Below are 22575 nucleotides of genomic sequence, written 5' to 3'. Positions count from 1 at the left end.
ATCAATGGTCCAGATCACCCTGCATGTTTTCCAACCAAACAAATTTCAATTTTCCCAACCAAATAGATATCTTTTATGCTACAATTGCCTATTCCATTCACCTCAGCTAGCATTCAACAAATCTAAAACATATATATATATATATATATATATATATATATATATATATATATATATATATATATATATATATATATATATATATATAACCAGGTAATTCTCCCACTCAAGTTGAAGATTCACAGAATTGAAGAATTAAGTCATATTTTTTTTTTGTTTTTTTAACACACGCACACACACCCCACACACTCACGCGAGTGGAATTTCACCACCATATGGGTACTCGAACCCTTGACCTGGTGTTGAAACTCCTGTGAGTCTACCACCCGAACAAGAGTAAGGACCCAATGTTGGATCCATCTATTGACGAATCGTGGGGTTCTATTTTTCCACAAGCATCAACCTGGTGACACGGTCGGTAGATTTGCATGGTGGTGTTATGTTTTTCCAAAGTTCAGGCACACAATGTTTTAGTACCATTTCTCTTGCTTTCTTTGCTTTTCCTAACTCCAAGGGCTGTCGAGAGGGTTGCTTAAAATCTCTAAGTGATCTAATCCAATCCAAAGGCTCAGATTACAACCATAAGAAGCATATATACTCAAGTCCGCCATTGCTGTTGGCACTGATAGCTTGCCATGGAAGATGATGATGTCGTTGGATCTTGATTCTTCCATTTTTTTTTTAACACACACCCACCCACCCACACACCACAATGGGTACCCGAACCCATGACCTCTGTGTTGAAACTCTTGTGAGTCTACCACTGAGTCCTGAATAAAGACTCATCTTGATTCTTCCACTTCTTCTCACCTTTCTAACCATTGAAGCTTTTCTGTTGCTCGAGTTGAGATGAATGAAGAGGGCATATAGACTGTTCTTATGTTGAGTTGGATTAGTTGTGAAAACTTAGCCATCGGCGAATTCCACCACTAATACTTCTCCTCCATGCCCCCTTCAAAGAAGAAGCCCTGGCCGACTCTCCAGGAAGAGTTGGGCATGGTATTCCATATCCCCATTGGACACCTTATGTTTACATCTGTGTAGGTTCTCATCACAGTTATCCAAATGATCTGAATCCTCCATTCTAGTACCTTCAACATATGTGGTCCATCTTCGGGTCTAATTCTAACAAGGGTGTGTTTGTTAGATGGGTAAGATTTGAATCTGTCTCATTTTTGGGCTTTCGCCCTAAATGAGTTGGATAAGTGGATGAACGGAGTGCATAAAATAGTTCCATTGTGGTGGGCCGAAAGAGCTTTGACACCAGCTAGCTGGGTAGTGCTGGGTCACTAGCCAAACCACGTCCAAAGCGGATTGCATGGTTTGCAACACACCACCGATCGAGCATGGTGGTGTGTTGAGGTGGCAAAGTTCTTAATGTCCCACCATAATGCATGCGTTATGTTATATCTATGTAGTCCATCCATTTTGGGAGATCACTATAGGATATGGTTTTAAAAATGAGCCAGATTCAAACTTCAAATGATAACCCCAAGTAGACTATACCGTAGAAATGTAGTGGGAATTGAATGTCTACCATTGAAAACTTGTTTAAGGACACATAAGTTTTAGATCAAGCACCTGTTTATATTTCTCTTATGAACAGGTTGAATGGCAAATAAATTTTATGGTGGGCCATAGGAAGGTTTCAACGGTGGGCATCATTGACTCTGTTGCTTTCTGTGGTGTGGTGCATTTGAGGTTTTGATCTGCCTCATTTTGTAGGCCATGCCCTATAATGATCTCTCAAAATGAATGTAGGGTGTGGATATAACACATACATCATATTGGGCCCACGGAACTTTGTTTCATCAATACACCATGGATGTATGTGGTGTGTGGCACACCATGCAATCCGCTTCGAACACACCACGGAAGGCCATTTCTTTAAAAAAAATTTTCAAGCAATGGATGGGTGCGTTGTATCCTCCGACCGATGGAAGTGGCTATCCCTTACGAACAATAGGCAGATTACTCTGTTGTTTGGACCTTTTTTTACATCCAATCTGTTGGTGATTGATTGATCAGACGGACAGAACATCATAATCGGTGTGATTTTTGTTCAAGGAGAAACAACCACATGAGCTAAAGTGTCACGTGTATAATATGGAGGCCATTCTTTGGGTTCATCAACGTAACCCTGCCATGCCCAAAAATCAGGTGGGTCTACTCATCAGGTAGGCAATTACATTAACTACATCATCATCAACTCTGCCACCCATGAAAGCTAAATATACACATCCACGTGTACACACATGTGCACACACAAGAAAATTCAAAGAAAGAAAGAAAACAAACAGGATCTGAACAATCCATTACACTCCCTAAGAGGAAAGAATTATTGAAGCTAAATCAAGTGAAATTGCTAGGTCCACTCATGAAGCTCATGAAGTATGCAATCACATTAATTATGTACATCATTACATCGGTGAGGATGGATGAACATGACGAGGTCTATCACCATATTCCTCAAATATAACTACTCTGAATCTATGAAGCTTCTTTGAACTTTTCATGAAGATTCCTCCAATCTATAAGGAAAACTAAGAAAATAGAAATAAATTTCAAGAGATTCGGAAATTGATTTTTTCATGATAAAAAACGAGTTTACAACCTTTTAATTAGTGACATGAACTTAGGAAGAAGTTTTGGAATCAAACTACAAATATTCTCTAAAATCATGACTTACTATAAATAGTAAACTTACTATTAATACATGGTCATGATTTCTACCGGACCTCATGATTTATGGCCAAAAATAATAAGTGTACTATTTAGCTTAACCATGTTATTCTCCTAAATTTTCTAAGCACTTTTGGTGTTGAATACAACTTCTAAAGCTCAAAGGATGGAGTTACAATCAGAATAAAACTTCTTAGAAATAGTAAAAACAAAATAAAATAAAATTTTGACCGTTGATATGATAAAATTTCGTAAATTCAATGTGGGGAACTTGTAACAGAGTTGGGTAGCTAAAGTAGCTCCTACCTAAAATCATATATGGCCGTTTTAAGTTACGGTAACTCGTTCAATTTGCAAGATACGCCCGTTCTAAGTTGCGGGTGGTCCGGATGACTTTCAACTCCAATTAGGCCTTCTCTGTTCCATCTTTGTCCGCGACCTGCTCTGCATCAACCTGTTATCCATCAAAGCTAAATATATAAATTCACACATGCAACCTCTGTACACATACAAATAAAATAAAAAATAAAAGAAAGAAAAGGAAAACAGGATCTGAACCTTTCATCACAGCCAGAAAGAGAGAAGAATCATCTACGCCGGGTAAAAGGGCGCGGATCCTTGAAGTTGATGAGGTGCTGAATCCTCTTATCTTCCCACTTGAGACGGTCCCACCATTCCGACTCTCCTTCCACATCCACTCTACCACCACCAGTGGAAGTAGAAGCAGCAGCCATGTCGCCAGCTCGAAGAGGAAGCTTCTTCAAAATCCCACATCCCCTCACCTGCAGCTTCTTCAATGCCGACAAGTACGTGCCATGACAGATACTCTCTAGCCTTGGTAGCTCCCATAGAAACACCGTGTGTAGTCGTTGCAGTGAGCCTTCTGCCGCAGTGTCCCCTTCAAACACAGTCTTCAGTTTAGAGCAGTATTTGATCTCAAGCGTCTCCAGGCTTTGAAGGAATACACTAGAGGAGAAGACGGTGACCAGTCTCAGGCAATAGTCCAAATGTATGTGCTTTAGAAGTGCAAAGCTCCGGCTTGCATATGTTCCCTCACACAGGCTCCTCAGTCTTGCAAGGTTCGACATCCATATCTTTTCAAGGTGACTTAAACAGTCGGAACTTGCATTATCTCCTTCAAAGAAAATCTCCATCTGCTCGCACCTCTTGATCCGACATTCTTTCAGTTCCTTCATTTTATCGACATCACCCATTTCTGATAATCTTTGGATCGCCGCATTGTCGCGCAGAGTGAGTAATTCCACACAACTGAGAACACCATGGATACCGCTTGGGGACGTACGACCTCCTCTGATCTCTAAGCACTTGTCAAAATGGCTTCCCGGATCTGGTAAGTCAGTTGTTCGGATCTTGGAATGAATGTTGTCATATGTGAATTGCTTTCTCTGGAGATGGATGGATTTACCTCTTTCTTGTTCGTCTTCTTGGCAAGGAGCGATGTAGATGTGGAATCGAGAGAAGCATTTTGAATCCCACAGTTTTGTGGATGGGCTGAAAGATTGTAAGAGCTTGGAATTTCTTACCCTTATACGAGCCCCACCTCTCTCTCCTGGTCGTTCGTTGACATTTAATGATTCCCAGTCTCCACACTGGCTAAGGTTGAGCTCTTCGAGCTCAGTAGTGATATCATCCCAGTTGATTTTGCGAATTTGCTTCATGTCTAGCATGTCCAGGCGCTTTAGATGAGGTGCTTCGGACATTTTCTCAGGCAGTGTTTTGAGATTGGTACTCGAAAGATCAAGCACTTCAAGTCTTTCCATCATAGCTAAATTTACAGAATCTCTGGTTAGATCACCTTTAACGGACAAACTTGGAATGGTATTTATTCCAGAAATCCCAACATGTCTGAGTTTTGGCAAGATACCTCCCTTTGATAAACGATAATCTTGGTAATAGTCGGACTGACAGCTTGGAATGACAAGCACCTCAAGTTTTGAGAGCTTTCGTAAATGAGGCAGCAAATTCATCTTTAAGGAAGAGCACTCAAACAATATGAGTTCCTTAAGATTGACCAATCCGGAGATTGAAGATGGTAGAGATTCCATCGTAGAATTCCCACGTAGGTCGAGGGTACGAAGCTGCCTCAAATCCTCAAAGAACTCATCTGGGATTCTTTCTAAATATTTGAAGTCAGTTAAACAGAGCTGCCGCAAGTTGTGAAGCATGGAAATCGAGGAAGGCAGTGAAGTGATTTGCATTTCATCAAGATGGAGATAACGGAGGTTTTTCATGTGCTGAAAGATTTCATCTGGTATTGATGGGATAGAATAAAATCCATCTGAAAGTTCTAGGGACTCGAGTTTATCAAAAATCTGAAATGAAGAGAGGAGTGTTTGTAAATGAGGGCAGCTTGACAGCCTCAAAAATCTGAGATTGTGCAAGCAGGAAGCAGATTTGGGAATAGATTCGTTTACTATGCCATCAAGATGGAGGACACGGAGGCCTTGAATTTGCTCAAAGAAGGTTTCTGGTATCTCGATCATAAGATCTCCTCCAGAAAGAAATAAAGTGGAGAGTTTGGAGCATTTTTGAGGAAGAGGTGAAAGTTTTGGAATTTTCAATACCACCATCCTCTGAATGTCTTCCACCTCATCATCCTCCATTGGTAGGGAACCATCTTCAATCCAGAATCTACCATGAGTTGAAGCTCTTCTCTGTCTCGATGTCACCAGAGATTTAGCTTTCTCAGCTAACGATTTTGGCATTTTCACATTTGGATAATCGTACACGACCTTGGAACGAACATGAAGCTCCCTCAACAGAGCGTCCACCTTGTCGAACATCATCAAATCCTCTTCTTCACCCTCTTCCGTGATAATAAATCCTTCAGCTCTCCAACGCCATCTCAGCCATACAACACCAATCGAGAAATCCGGGAAAAGCAAGAGGTAAAAGAAGCAATCCAGGACAGTGTCAGGAGTGAAAATGCCCTTGATCAGAGGAGAATTAGCAATATCTGATGCCTCTGCTCGTAACATGTCCATCGACAAGTCCTCTAACTTAATGGCCACATTGGATTTCAAGTCATTGGGTCCGACGAATACAATCTCGGAACCATTTTGCAATACCTTTCTGAGATGTGGATCTCCAATAAGTTTGAAATCGATATCTTTCAGCACATCTCCTATCACAAGCAAGAACTTCTGCCCCATCAAATAAGTACAGATTTCAGTCGCAGTTTCGGTATCTATTCCATCTTCGTCAACACTGTCACCATCCGTTGACGTCGTCATCCCCAATTTGCTCGCAATTTCCTTCTGCGCCTTTTGAAGACTAAAATCCTCTCCTAGTAGCTTTACCGGTATTTGTAGATCGAAGACATGTTTTGACTTTCGAATTAGATATTCGGCAATGCTCCATCTCCCCACTCCCTCAAACCCCCGAATAAAAGAGACTTTGGGATTTGTAATGCAATCAAAGAGTTTTTCACCAGCACTTTCGATGTCATGTGGAAAGTTCTTCAGTTCACCCTCGGCTACTGCAGATTCATTCCCTCCTCGGCCAGTCATGCGTGCTCTCTCTCTTCTCTCTGCTAAGAAAAAGAAACCCATTGAAAAGATGTTGTGAAGCATTTTACCCATCTGTCGACTGTCGGTCGATCAATTTCATTTCTATGAAATAGTTCGTCTCAACAGTTTTAAATATTCATTCGTTGATCTCTTATATTAACAAAGAATCACTTTTTTATATACAAATCTCAACCATCCATCCATCCATTTCTTGAAAGCTTGATGGATACATAAAAGAAGTGCATCTAACGGATAACCGAAATGATCCGGTTCGATTTTTGTTTTTATTTGACTTGGTAGCCCATGAAATGTTATCATTTTCCGCACACACGAGTAATGATGAAATGCGGGTGTGAGTTCACCACCATTAATTGTCGAGTTTGGCTTTTCGAGGCCCACGTGGTGAAATGAATCGCGTCGTCCACCAACCCGTTAAACGCTAACAGTCAGGGGTTGTGGCCCCACCTTGAAGTAATGGATTTTATCCATCTGATCATTGACGTAACAGTCAGGGGTTGTGGTGCTACAGAGCCTTGCCTAGGCGGAAAAACGGCTTTCCATCCGCGCAGGGGCTGGACGCAATCCGCTTCCCCACGTGGTACCTATATGACATCCAACCTCTCACCAAGTCTGTCACACCCTAGTGATAACCAGAGCAAAAAACAAGGCTAATCCAATATTCAGGTGTGCACCACATTAATTTGGAGCATTTTGGATGGCTTTCTACCATTTTTATGGTGTGAATTAGTTTGATTTAATGGAGAGGTGATCGTTATGGTCAAGTAAACCCGTTAGATGATAGGATGTCAAGCACATCATGTGGCCTCACATAGCTGGTAGCCGATTAGCTGGTGCAGCACACACCACCAACCTAGCTGGTGTGGGTACCTTTCCTGCCAAGAGCTCCTTGAGCTCTCAGTTGTGCATGGTAACGCTTCAAAGCAGCTAGATCAAAGTTACATGGCCAGAAAATAATGTATTAAACCCTAAACCGTTGATTCATTTGGAAAGATCATTATTGATCTTGATCCAAAAAATTAGTATCCAAAGCTCAAGTGGACCACACCATATATAGTAGTGGAGACAATGATTCTCCCCATTAAAACATTCGTGGACCACTATCACATTTATTTTGCATCCAATCTGTTCATAAGGATGGACAAACTTAGATGAAGAGGAAAATATAAGTATCATATTGATCTAAAATTTTTGTGACCCTCAAAAAGTGTTTCTATGGTAGACATTCAATCCTTTGGTGAACTGGCTGTAAGGCTGGTGTGCTGATGTCACCAAGGTTTGTGGGTCCATCATGAGATATGAGTTATATACAAACTGTCCATTCACTTGGTGAGCTCGTCATAAGGCTTGAGCCAAAAAATAAGACAGATCCAAAGATCAAGAGGACCAATATTAGAGCCGGCCATCGAGTTGAGTAGGACTGAGTTAGGGCTGACTCGACTCGGTCCGGTTTTGAAAAAGGCCTGACCCGAACTCGATCCGACTCGATACCGAGTCTAGCATGCCTAACTCGATTAGAGTCCGATCTAGCATGGACTGATCCGGACTGAGTCCAATCCGGTCAGAAGTACCGAGTCAGGTCGAGTTGGCACCGTTGGATTGAGAGATGAGAGAGGGAGAGACTAAGAGAGTGGAGTGGAGAGGAGAGAGAGGGAGGAGAAGGAGGAGGAAGGTGGTGATGGTGGTGGGTGGTTGATGGGCTTGAAAGATGAGGAGGATGAGGAAGAGAGAGAGAGAGAGAGAGAGAGAGAGAGAGAGAGAGAGAGAGAGAGAGAGAGAGACCGAGCTTGGAAGATGAGGAGGATGAGGGAGGGAGGAAGAGATTATGGGATCAGGATGGGGTAGGGTGCAACGGGTAGGGTTAGAGAGTCGGGTTTCGGATCGAGTCGAGTCTAACTGGATCTAGTCGGGTCGAGTTACTAGGTAACTCGAACTCTACTCGGCTTGAGTTCAGATTGGGCGAAGCCTACTTAGTTCAGATCGACTCACCCATTTCGTTCGGGTCTAGTTAAATATGAACGAGTCGGACAAGTCGAGTTTACCGGATCGAGTCGTCCGGTGCCCACCTCTATGGACCATAATGTGAAAAAGCAGTGGGAGATTGAATATTTATCAAGTCATAAAAATTTTGGATCAATATGATATTTTTTTTGGTCTTCATCTAGGTTTGTGCGACCTTGTGAATAGATTGGATGGAAAATAAACATTATGGTGGTCCCTTCAAATGTTTTAACGGCGATAATCATTATACCTACCGCTATTTGTAGTGTGATCCATTGAGCTTTGGATATGACTCATTTTTTTGATCAATATCTAAAACGATCTCACCAAATGGATGAATGGTGTGGATATAATAAATACAGCTTTATGGAGCACATGTAGCTTTGATCTCCTTTGAACAATTTATACAACGCAGAGCTCGAGGCGTCAACGCTAGTCTTCTCACCACACGTACCCACACCAGCTAGGTTAGTGGTGTGTGGTACACCAGCCAATCCGCTTCCCATTCTATGCATAAATGGATTGGTAACTCCCTAGCCACTAGCCGCATGGCTGGTGGTCCGTAGGCTCCACCATGATGTATGTGTTTCATTCACTCCGTTCATCCATTTTTAAAGATCATTTTATGGCTTTATCCCAAAAATGAGAGGGATATAAATCTCAGGTGGACCACGCCACCGGAAAACAATAGTGATTGGATATCCACCATTAAAATCCTCATAAGGCCTACTGTACTATTTATTTGACATCCAATCTGTTGATTAGGTCATATAGACCCAGATGAAGAGAAAAAATAAATATCAGCCTGATCTAAAACTTTTATGGCCCCCAAAAAGTTTTTAATGTTCGATGTTCATTCAACACTATTTCTTATAATGTGGTCTACTTGAGATTGGGATATACCTCATTTTTGATATCGTACGATAAAATGATCTAGAAAAATAGATGGACAGCATGGATGAAACACATACATCATGGTGGGGCCCACAAAGCAGAGACCACCAATCATTGGCTGGTGTTAGGGGGAGTAGCCAATCCGTTTCCATTCTATGCGGGGACATGGATTTCCTGCCAAAGCTTTCGTAGAAAGTTCCCGCGCAAGGATGCGGGGTGGGGCTTATTGCGATGTTTGTGAGAAATTCACCCATCAATCCATTTTTCGAGCTCATTTTAAGACACGTGTTTTTCGAACTCATTTTAGGAGTCGCAATGAAAAATGTGGGGTATCAAAAACTCAAGCGGCCAACATGAGACAAAACAGTGGGGATTCAGTGAGCACCGTTGAAACAATCTTATGGCTATAAAAGTTTTCTATTAGGCTTTTCCATTATTGTTTTTACTTCATCCCTGTGGTATTGACCTTATAAACGGTTTGGATGGCATATAAGCACCAAGGTCGAGCCCAGAAAGGTTTCAACAATAGAAATTTATTTTTCCAATTTTCTCTCTCGTGTGACCCACTTGAATTATGGATCCACATCACTTTTGGTCTCATGTTCTAAAATAATCTCTATATCCGGATTAACAGGGTAGATTTCACGTAAACATTTTGGTGGGCCCCACCCTACATCCTTGCGCAGGAACTTCCTGCATAGGCTTTCACGCGCAGGAAATCCGCGTCCTCTATGCGGTCATTCCCGGATCCATGGACATTTTTGGTAGGTTAAGTGTAGACGGACAACGGATTGCCTACTGATAGCGAGCTCGTTACTGACACTTTTCTGTGGGCTGCATCATGATATATGTCCTATCCACGCCATCCATCCATTTTTACAGACTATTTTATTAAATAAGCTGAAAAACGAAGCATATCCAAATCTTACATGGATCACACCACAAAAATCTCGGATTAAGCTGATATTTATGTTTTCTGTTAATCCAGGCCTGCGTGACCTAATTAACAGGTTGGATGACAAATAAATATTATAGTGAGCCTTAAGAAGTTTTTAATGGTCGGTATTAAATTGCCACTGTTTTCTTTTGATGTGGCCCACTAGAGATTTAGATCTCCTTCCTTTTGGGTTCATGCCCTATGATAATCAGGAAAATAAGATGGCCAGCTTGGATAAAATACACGTATACCATGCTAGGCCACAGAGCATTGTCAGTAACCACTCGTTCTAGGGATGCTTTCAACAGTCAATCTGCGTCGAGTGTAGGCATCGGCAGCCGATGAGCTGGTGTACCACACACCACCAGCTCGACTTGTGTGAGTACGTGTCATGCCAAGATGACTTTTGATGCTCCTCGAGCTCGGAAACGGATTGGCTACTCCCCCTCACACCAGCCCCGTGGCTGGTGGTCAGTGCTCTGTGGGCCCCACCATGATGTATGTATTTCATCTATTACGTTCATCCATTTTTGAAGATCATTTTAGGGATTTATTCCAAAAATGAGAGGTATATAAATCTCATGTGGACCACACCACATGAAAACAATAGTGATTGGATATCCATCATTAAAATCCTCCTAAGGCCCACTGTACTGTTTATTTGACATCCAATCTGTTTATTAGGTCATACAGGCCCAGATGAAGGGAAAAAAAAAACATCTCAATCCAAAACTTTTATGGCCCCCAAAATGTTTTTAATGGTTGACGCTCATTCAACACTGTTTCCTGTAATGTGGTCCATTTCAGATTTGGATATATCTCATTTTTGGTCTCATGCCTTAAAATGATCTTTTAAAATATATGGACAGCATGGATGAAACACATACATCATGGTGGGGCCCACAGAGCACCGACCACCAGCCATTGGCTGGTGTCAGGGGGAGTAGCCAATCCATTCCCCTCGAGCTCCAAGTTGTACGAACGGTTCAAAGGAGATTAAAGTTATTTGAGCCCCATGATGATATGTTTATTATATCCACACCGTTCATCTGGCTGGAGAGATCATTCTAGATCCTCATCCCAAAAATAAGTCACATCCAGATCTCAAGTGGACCACACCACATGTATCAGTGAGACGATGATTCTCACTATTCAAACATTTGTAGGCCACCAATATGTTCATAACATCACACAATATGTTCATAACATCACACAGACGTGGATGGAGAGGAAAAACAAATATCGTATTGAAACTTATATGACCCCAAAAGGGTTTCAATGGTAGACGTTCAATTCCCCACTATTTTTTTTGCAGTGTGGTCCAGTTGATCTTAAGATTTGTATTATTTTTGGCACAAGCCTTAAACGAGCTCGCCAAGTGGAAGGACGGTTTGGATATAACACATTCTTCATAATGGGACCCACAGAATTTGGTGGCCTCAACACACACCAGCCAGGTTGGTGGTGTGCGGTACACCAGCCAATCCACTTCCGTAGGCATCATAAGCTAACATAAGATGCTGAGTAAATGGAAATCGGATTGTGTACTGAGTTACTCAGTACGCTCTTATCGTACTGAGTAAACTCAGTTGGGCCCACCGCGGATGCATGTGGTTTATCCACATCGTCCATTCGTTTTTCTAGATCATTTTATGGGTTCAACCCAAATTTTATGCATATACAAAGCTCAAGTGGGCCATACCACTGGAAAAGGTTGAACTATTGATTTCAACCGTTGAAATTTTTCTAAGCCCCCCAGTGATGTTTATTTGTCATCCAACCTGTTCATAAGATCAGAAGGACATGGATGAAGGGAAAACACAAATATCAGCTTGATCTAAAACCTCTGTTGTCCTCACTAATTTTTCAACGATAGATGTTCAATTCACACAGTTTCTGGTGGTGTGGTTCATTTGAGGTTTGGATATACTCCATTTTTGAGATAAAGCCTTAAAATTATGTCTTAAAAGAGATGGACGGAGTGGATATAATGCATGAATGACACAGGGGCCCACGGAGTTTACTCAGTACGCTAACCGTAATGAGTTACTCAGTACGCAATCCGCTTCCGAGTAAATGGGAGCCGATTAGCTGTTTCCCAAGTAACAATTTGGTGGGTGCTACCCTTACTCGTGTGTGACACTTTGATGAACTTGTGTTATATCCACGCCGTTCATCAGCTTTTCCAGATAAATTTAGTACGGTATGCCAAATACTAACCAAATTTAGTTCACAGGTGGCCTGCTAAACCTGCTAAATCAATGTATAAAGTAGTACTAAATGTTGAGGGTCAAATATTGCATATCAGACCCAGTTGTTGCATAGATTTACAAGCATGATACTGCTTAATGGCCTGATTAATCGTGTTTGGCCTGGACCGAAAAAGGTGCTTAAAGCATGGACTTAACGCTTTGATGACACCAAAGCATGGGACGGACTCCAAAGAACCAAGATCGACAGAATTACACACCAGGGACCCGGAAAAATCGAGAAACCAAAGCTCAAACGGCCTAAAAGTCAGCCAGAATGCAAGATCACTGAGTTTCCACCATCTGTTCGGCTTGAAACTTTATACATGGCTCGAGGACCAAAAACTAACCGTACATGTCAAGTTTCAGCCATTGGATCCTTCTAGAAGTGGGCCAACGAACAGATCAGCCTACAAATCAGTGATTTGGGGCCCGCCTGGTATCTGGAAATGCGTCAATTTTGGACTCAACGCCTTAAATGAGGTGGAAAAATGGATAGACGGTACAAATTTCTCTCGAACATTACGATGAACCCATATGTACATTGCATGTACATAGGGTACATGTGCACGAGCAATGACCGGACGGAGAGTCCGGTCAAAAAACGGGCTGACCCGAAGTCCGTTGTTAAAAAGGAAACAGCGTCCGACGCTGTTTCGACGGGCGCTCGATGTGGGCCCCACTCGCGCCTCATTTCGACAATCCGGACCGTCCAGTCATTCCAGAGGATCCAACCGACCGTACAAAAGGGGTTTCTCCAAACCCATGCACGCATTTATGCGTGGGTCTCTGTTTAAATACAGGATAAACGGCTGAGTTACAATTCAATGGGCCGCATCAACAGACAATAAAAACCATCCATATCCGACCGTTTTTTCGTCACGCATCTAATGGACGGCATGGATTCCTCCGTCGACGTTAATAATGGGCCCCACCGAGAGTCCAGCGGCGATCCGTCTGCAGGCTCTGTTTACGCACAGCGAAAAGCCCGGCCGCTGCGGGCCACTTTGCAAGCATGGACAGAGTCGGTCCGTCCATCTGGACCGTCCAAATGAATCTCCAGGTGTGGCCGACCAGGTTCAAGAGGACTGAACGGTTTAGATATTCCAATCGGTCCGTTCAGAGCGCGAAAACGCGGGTTGAGTTCGACCGCAAGCCGTTCAAGCTTCCGGCTGTGAATCCTCTTCTGGCTGCGTAAAGTCTCCGCAGGGAGTGCGAAAATCCGTCCCGGACGACAGTTCTATATAAGGGAAAACAGAAAGAGGAAGGGGTGGTTCTCGGTTTTGGAGATGAGAAAGGATTTAGGAGGTTGGCTGCTGGACATGGCTGGAGAGAGAGCTGCACGGGAACAGAGGGAGAAAGGTTGGTTGCTAGACGTGGCTGGAGAGAGAGCTGCACGGGAACAGAGGGAGAGAGGTTGGCTGCTGGCACGTGGGAGAAAGAAGAAAAAAACAGAAGAAAAGAAAAGAAAAACATGGAAGGAGTAGGGCGGGGCGCGAGCAGAGGCTGACCTGGTTCTTCTTCTTCTTCTTCTTCTTCTTCTTTTTAATTGGAGCTTAGCCCATTCATGGGTGGCTAAACCTCTTAGCTAGGGCTAAGAGGTGAAGCCTGTAGCGAGATGAGAGATTCTACTTTGAGCCTTTAAAATTCATAAACTGAATTTGATTTAGTTGAGTATTAAAGGAATATTTTTCTTAGTCTTTAATGGTCTGTTGTGACTGAAATTACAATGGGTTTGCAATGGCTTTTAATATTTCTTTCCCATTTTTATGTTTATGAAGTCAGGAAGCCCTGTTGTTCATCATTGTTCCATGGGCATGGTAGGATGACAGTACCCTTCCTGATCTTCATACATTGTTGGTTAGTTGGTAATTAGTTTAATTCTGTTGTTTACTTTGTCTCCTGGGCATGGTTTGGTGATGGAATCCCTTCTAATTCATATACCTTTCATCTCTTCAAAACTATATCAAAGGAAGTCTAGTTGATTTCCATGATTTTCGAAGCAGGCATAAGATCTCCCTGATCTCTAAAAGTGGATCCTCTGAATCCCTAGTTTCCTTCCTCTAAATTACTTAAGTTTTAGATAATTATTCTACAATTATTCCCTAAATTTTATTTGGTTTAGATCACATCTTACTTTAGTTCTAGTTCTACTTGGTTTCAGATAACGCACAGGTATCAGTCCCTGTGGATTCGACCTCGGTCTCACCGAGTTTATTACTACATCACAACCCTATACTTGGGGAGTGAACACTAAATGACAATTTAAAGCTCTTTTTATGCCACAAAAGTTTTAGATCAAGCTCATATTTATATTTTCCCTTCATCCAGGTCTGTTTGACATTATCAACAGGTTAGATGGCAAATAAACTATACGGATATGCTTGCAGGAGGCCCTAAGATGTTTTTAATGGTAGTTATTCAATCAGAATTGTTTCCTGTGGTGTGGTCCACCTGAGATTTGGATCTACTTAATTTTTTGAACCAGGTACTAAAATGGGATGGAAAAATAGATGGATGGGGTGGATATACAACATATCATCAAAGTGGGCCCCACGGTAAGGGTAACACCAATTAAGGTGTTACCCCAATCCGCTCCCTGAAAAACTTTAATACTCTTACAAAGTGTGATGGCTGATGTGCAGGTGCTTAGATATCATTTACATGGCATAAAGGTGAAACTAAATGGTCCAAATCATGCTCATAGTTTAGATATATCATGAAACAAAATTACTCTTATTTGATTATCTAAGTATTAAATTTCTTGATATTTGTTGAACAGTTAAAATGAAAAGTATCCAATTGTCTTATTTCAGTAAACAAGTGTTAACCAATCAGATTTAGGATTGTTCAAACTCATGTATTCATCCCCTCACTTGACTAATCAATCACACCTTATGTTGTTGGATGCCCATTGATTCTACCACTCTTACATCAGTAAAATCTTAACACTAAAAATTAACGATTCATCTCATTATTAATTAACATCCCACTCATACATTTGAGTGATCCTATACATATCCAACTGAACCCAAATCTATCCTTTTGAATCTCATGATCCATTATCTCTAACACCAAACAATCATCCTTGGTAATTATCTAACCCTAATTATACTTCTAAATTACTCGATTATAGGAAAATCTCCAGGTTTGAGTGCAAGATTAGAGAAAAGATCTCTATAGCAGGTCGTTATCCTTAACTAAGTAATAAGAAACTTTGAGAGCGGTGCCTTTACTAATATTAAGACATATCTCCATTTTGACGAGTATTATTTGACAAGTTAAGATGGCCGCAAGGTGGATGAATGCATTCGTATATTAGGATTATAGTTCTTCTAAGCTTAAAGTCTTCCTACCCTACCTTTCTGAATAATACTCTTTCTTATAGAGTATAGCACATAAAAGAAATAGATTTCAGCCAAGATGACTAATTGATGATAAAAAGATAAGAGCTTAATTATGCTTTGATGATTAGTAACCAAATTTAAAGACATGAAAGAATTAGAGTGCTAGTGGAAGTATGTTAGGCTAGAACTCAGAAAATTTGTAGAAACAAATTTTGAAAATGAATTTTTTTAAGGGGGTGGAGTGTAATAACCTCAGCTTTTAATAAGACACTAGAATGGATCTAATATATTTAAAGACGTGAAATATATCGTGAGCACATGTCTTAAATTTCAAGAGTAGCAAGAACGATTCCCTAGTTAAACTCCCCTGATTGTTTCATGGAAAAGAGGAAGTGGCATGAGAGAGTGAGAATGATATGAGAGAGAAATACCATTAACTTCACAACATCACACCTTAAGTAAACTTCAAGAATAAAGTTTATTTTTAAGGGGATAGATTGTAATATCCCAGATGTTACTGTTTTAGCCTAAGTTCAATATATAGCTTGTTATGTGTATTTGTCTTTCTTAACGAGAACTAACTTTTTTTGTAAATAACTATTTATCCGTGATGAATTAGTAAATGATTCTTTTGTAAGAATTACTTAAAAACATGCTTATAAATATGTAAAAGCTTTAGATTTTATAAATGCTTAAATAAAAAATAATTACAAAAATATCATTAACCTAGACCCTTGATTTCTAAATTATATAGTTCACATGATTCGTTTGACTTGAGATTGTATCATATACCAATATATTATAAATGAATTGTACTTTTAGCCCTTACATCATATTAGAAGTGACCAAATTACCAAGTCAGTCCCTTAACCCTTAATTTTAGTGTCTATCGAGTGAGGAAGTGCACGAGTAGTCATAGTCTAATATTTTCCTTCTTGTGAGTGACTTGGACATCATACAGATCGAATGTGAGATATGAGTGACTCACTTCGATAAGCATTTTCTTAAGGTTTTAAGAAATAAACAAGCTTATAAAATCATCCAAAATCTGGACCCTTTAATTGACCTACTATCAATCGTAACTCAAATGTTGATTACACCTTGGTATCATCTGATTATAAGATTATATAAAATTTGAACTCCGATCTATAATCCTATACCATTGAATGATGATCACCCAAAATCTACTTCCTACCTTTTGGCATAATAGGTGAAATATTAGATTTAAACATTTCCCACCATTGATCAACTATATAAAAAAAAAAAAAAAAAAAAAAAAATCCAATTGTTTGCTTATCATGAAAACACATTTTTCTCAATTTTAGACCTTGATCGTCAGGCATGAATCGTTAATTAAGTTCAAGTCCATTTTGACATTTACCAAGCCATTTTTCTAAATTGGCTAATATAGGTAGTGGATCATCAAGAAATTAATATATCTCAACTTTACTTTTCATACTTAACATCATAAATGGATTAGAATTAAGAAAAGATCAACTCTTGATTGAATTTTGGAGTAACCTAATGAATTTGGGAGGAGTGGACATCCACCTCATATTGAGAAGGTGTGCACGCCCCTCTCTTCGTGTCCTTCTCCTCAAAGCAGCATGCCCCTCCCTTGTTTTCAGCCTCACATGTTCAGACCTCTCATGTTAGAGAGAGAGAGAGAGAGAGGACATCCCATAAAAAAGGACACCCAAACCCCCTTCATTCCTTCTTCCTTCCACATGTGTGGAACTTTCGCCCTACCTCTAGTGCCATCATGATTCGTGTAGAAGCCTCTTCCATTAATTTTTACCTAAGGTTTACATCCCAAAGTTAAGGTGAGGAATCCCTTTAGCCTTATATACAATTCTTATTAGGTTTTCTTATAATTCTACATATTATTTTTTCCAACTATTTGTGTGATGTTTTAATTACCTAAACCCGTATTAATTCACATTTTAATCATGATTTATTGTTGTAAATTTGTTGATGATTGATTAATTCTTGTTAGTGCACTTATTTGTGCACTTTGTTTGTCAATCACATGTGTCTGTGTATCATGGAGTCGATTGAACCCTTGAAAGTTGAAGACCGAAGACATATGAAGGCTAGAGCATCAAGGAAGAGAAGAACAGGTAAATAAGGGACCATGGTAACTTGACTTTGACCCAAAACAACCCTTAGCCTTACCCCTGAAATCTCAACGTCAGCCACCACCCATAAGAGGTCTTCAACTATTCCCTTTAACGAAGGCATAAGATTGTCAACTAGTATTGTTAGAAGAATTGCTTACAAGTAAGAATAAGGGAAAAAGCCCACACTGAGCAACATTTCCTAAGCAAGAACCTTAAAATGAGTTAAATTGTATCTTCCCCTTGAATCTCAAGACTGTACCGCCGTTGCTGCCCTTACTAGAATAGGCCCATGAGCTTACATCAATACAACAATCACTGCCCCAGAATAAGTCACTCAAGCTTGTGACTTCTTTTGTGGAGCATCAGGTGGCCCTAATGCTACTTCACACTCAGTCGGGACCTTTGTTCAAAGGTTGCCCACATGAAGAAGTTGCCTATACTAGCAGCTTTTTTACTTTCTTCTCTCTTATAACCATGGAAAAGGACCTGCTTCTAACTCTTCCAAGCTTGGACACTCTCTCTCACACCATGTTTGCAGTGCCATATGTGTCATCCTTCATGTTATACCCTCAGTCATCCACTTCACTATTGCCTGAACCCTTAACAATGTCGATGCCATCTAATCTTCCACCACAAGTGTTAATGCCAGAGAGCCAATGCCCTTACACCAAGGCCTTAGTCATAGTTGGGGAGAAAGGCCGAACCTTTATGGTCATTAATATGCTTGCTCAAAATGCATAATTGCTACGATGCACCTAGGCACTCTCCCTATGCATCGACATCTAGAGGTGCCAATAGCACTTCATCACATCGAGTATTGGGGAGCATCTATTGACACATGAATTTTGACACTTAGCCAAAGCAAGCCTCAATATATTAATAGACGCCATAATCATTCCCTTGAAGATGATATCATCTTGCCATGCTGAGAAGTAGAAAATTAAAAAAAAAAAAACTTGTAACACGTGCAAGACCAAATTATGAACCAATGGAGAGACATTAAAACTAAAAAGCCAATAAGAGTGCAAAGAAGCCGGTGCAATGAACCTCCGACCTACCTACACCTATAAAAATCTTAAAATATTCATTCAAAAAGGGTTGAACATTGGACATTGTTGCAGTATAGACATTAAATGACTTTGGACACAATTGGACTTAAGGACATAGTTGGATCTGAACATTGAGAGAAAAAGAAGACCATTGGAACTTTAGGCACCGACACTACCTTATTAGATGAGATGAGCCTCGATCTACTTGAACTTTTCACCACCCTCAAATGGAAGCCTTATACCATGTGTTAGGGCACCTACAAGGAGGGAAGGCTTGCTAGCAGGCTAGGCTCCAACTAACACCATACACTAGTCAAATTAAGAGTCATGTGCAAGTGTATTAACTCCAATGCTAGTTGTGCCTATGCACAAAGTTCTCCACTAGATAACAAGTCAGTTATAAATACAAACAACCTGCAAGCAGCCTATACGACCTTGCACTAACCTCCCTCATATGGGTAGCGCTAGGCGCAGAGTGCCTTATCATTCGCAAAAAGGGCTAAAGGGGCACCCCCTTTCATTTTTACAACTCATGGTATATGAGTCTCCACATCATTGATGACACAATCTCTTATGTACGCCCATGGTTACCATGACTATCTTTATTCAAGGGTTTACCTTATAATCAAGGATTTTCTTTAAATATATAACTAAGGCTCATTGTCATACCATAACCTTGAATGTAAAAGAACTCCAAATATTAATGAAAGCTACCTAGTGTAATTTTCTGTACAAGTGTGATTAGCAACCACCTGCATTCATGAACAAATAACTATCTAAAAAACTCTCAAGAACTATAGTAATTAGACGATGCTATCAAGCCATTAGACTGTCTATATATTGATCCATTCATTTTTTTTTTTTGTTTTTCTAGCTAATTGACTATCAGATGCCACTGCCTCTCATGATCTACCCATGACACCAAGTATGACTAAATGACACTTTTAACACCCCTATAACTAATAAAGAGGCCAAGGTGTTATCCCTCACTAGGTCAATTTTTCATCTAACATAACGAGCATGCCATCAAAATGCCTTTAACACAACTCCCTGCTAAACAAGTATATACCAATCATAACACATAATTTTCACCAACAAATATTAATGAACTTACCTATAGATCATGATGACCATGGGTCTAAGATGGACATGTCATAATTATAATGCTATATTTAATATATGGGGGTTGTTCAAACATATATATGAACATGGGTTAAAGAAGAGGAATTCCTCTAGTCATCTTTTGGAGCATGAGATTGGATATACCAGTCACTGACTAAGGAAGAGTTGTGGGCCATCGATCTCAGGATCATATTATTCTTATTAGGTCCAAGAACGCACACATAGTGAAATTGTATACAGTACAATTTTAATAAGGAACCTGCCTTAGAAAACTCCAATTATAATGATATCAAATTTCTAAATCAAATAAATATATAGATGATCATGATCATACCTAAATTTGGGGAGTGCATATATAATTATGTTTTGCAGATCTGTCAATATTGATCTCCTAAACTAAGGAGTCTCTCCTTGATCTATTGCAGATGAAGGAGCCTAAGAGAGAACACACTTTATCATTGATAGGAACCAAAAAAACATGTTAACAATCCACTAAATCAACCACACAGAGAAGTATAAAGCGAAGATGAATATGATGGAAGCAGTGAAGGAAGAATATCTTTTCGTCTCTCCCTCACTCACTCATTCTTCTCTTTAACAAGATGCAAATGTCCTAGGAGGAGGGGGGGAAAGGGACATCTAAGCTCTCTTTTCTTAGGTAACTCTCCTCTTTAATACGATTAATATATAAAGAGGGGTTATGATTTCAATTGTTGCACTCAACATGGTGTTCCACCACCCTACGAACTTTGAAGTACTTTACTGTAAAAAAAAGTTCTTTAATCCACCTATATCATGTATATACTTGTGATTTATTCCCTCCACTATTAAGGGCATTTACATATGAAGAAAGCCCACCGGTATAATGCTCCACCACCCTATGGACTTCGGTATACCCTACTATGAAGGAAGCATGTTAGTCCTCCCCTCTCATTCATGAATTTGTGATCTAATCCCTTCATAATCAAGCCCATCAATATATGATTCAGATCCCATGTTGATCATAAAGTGGACCATCAGATCATCAAGTGTAATCAAAGTAATTTTAGAAATGAATAAGCTCATCGTCATTTGTGATCAAAGTAATTTTAACAATTAAAATAAAACTTCAATTGTTAAAAATCTTCCACAAATTGATAAAATCTTCTTAGTATTGGGCCCAACTAAAAAAATCACTTGATGAATTATTGATACATCACGATTTCACCTTAAATAAGTTTCATGGTAAAACTAGTAAATCCATTAGTGCCTCATATGAGAGTCAATGAATTCTTATGGACGTGCCCAACATCACCCATTTTCAATGACCTCTATGTTACCTTATAAAGTGAGTTAAAGCTGCCTAATCAAGATCTAAGACCCTCATACATCCTTAGGCCTAAGGATTTAATCAATTCCTTAATCTCATGATCATAGTCTAGGCTAATGGGCTCATATACTGCTGACTTCAACCTCGATCTACTAATGTGAGTGCCTAAGGATCCACACCAAGATTCCATATTCATGACATACTCACACTCCTATGCAGATTAAGGGCAAAAGGAATGACCAGCACCAAGTTGGTGCTCTATGGTGGAGACCTTTTATACCAACCAAAGTATTTTTCTGAAAGAAGATGACCATACATTTCTAAGATTGATGTTCGTATACATTTTCTAAATATTTGAGTTGGTCATGACTCATATGGGTACTTAGATCCATGAAATATAACTCACCTCGTTCAGTGACCACTATGTCCAATCTTAAGTTTTATAGGACCAGAAGATATGCCATGTACTCCTCAAATAATCCAATGAATAATAACTAATGTAACAATAAATATATCTAAGACATAACATATGTTCAAAAAGGAACCTTTATATGTTTGATTCCTAAATCTCCCGCTCCTATGCAATTTTTTAATTTTCATCCTTTTAATCTTTGCAATTGTGCCTATAAGATTTTTTGCTAATTTTGTTTGCTAACAGGCTTGGTAGCATTCTCCCACATATCATTTTTGCTAAACAGGGAGCGTTCGTCAAAGGTAGATCCATTGTGAAAAATTGTGTGTTAGCCCCGGAAATCTTCCGAGATATTGATAGGAAAGTTAGAGGTGGGAACATCCTCATCAAGCTCAATATAGAAAAAGCCTATGACAGGCTGGAACGGGTCTTTCTCAAAGCAATTCTAGGTAAATTTGAATTCTGCGGTTCGTGGATTACGCTGGTTAAGAAGCGTTGGAAGAATTCTTGATTTTCTATCCTTATCAATGACGTCCCCTCTGGCTTCTTCAAATCCTCTTATGGGCTTCACCAAAGAGACCCTATCTCCCCGACTGTCTTTATCATTGTAGCTGAGTTCTTAATTAATAGAGGCTATAGGCGCTTGATCGACTCTGGTACCTGTCGCCCCTTCTAGACCTTCAAGAACTGCTCCATTTTCTCCCATCTACTGTTTGCTAATGGCATGGTTCTACTCGCTAACGGGTCCTCCAACTCTCTTCGACGGGTTTCAGAGTTCCTTTCCCTCTTTCAGCGCGCCTCAGGCCTGAAGATCAACGCCCATAAGAGCATTTTCTTCATGTCTT

General features: G+C 40.1%; 1 protein-coding gene across 1 annotated transcript in view; it reads right to left on the bottom strand.

Annotated features, from left to right (window-relative positions):
- Positions 1–3244: 3244 nt before the first annotated feature.
- LOC131221818 (uncharacterized) overlaps positions 3245–22575 on the bottom strand; it is a 41097-nt gene continuing 21766 nt past the window's right edge. Inside the window, exons 2-3 of the mRNA XM_058217123.1 lie at positions 4643–6292; positions 3245–3932 (exon numbers count right to left, since the gene is read on the bottom strand). Of these exons, the coding sequence (XP_058073106.1) occupies positions 3880–3932; positions 4643–6272 (1683 nt within the window). The 5' untranslated portion in view covers positions 6273–6292 and the 3' untranslated portion in view covers positions 3245–3879. The remainder of the gene's footprint in view (positions 3933–4642; positions 6293–22575) is intronic.

This window comes from Magnolia sinica, chromosome 12 (assembly GCF_029962835.1).
Source record: "Magnolia sinica isolate HGM2019 chromosome 12, MsV1, whole genome shotgun sequence".
In the NCBI taxonomy this organism is placed as follows: Eukaryota; Viridiplantae; Streptophyta; class Magnoliopsida; order Magnoliales; family Magnoliaceae; genus Magnolia; species Magnolia sinica.
Note: the sequence above shows the minus strand (reverse complement) of the source record. Positions and strands in the feature narration are given on the sequence as shown.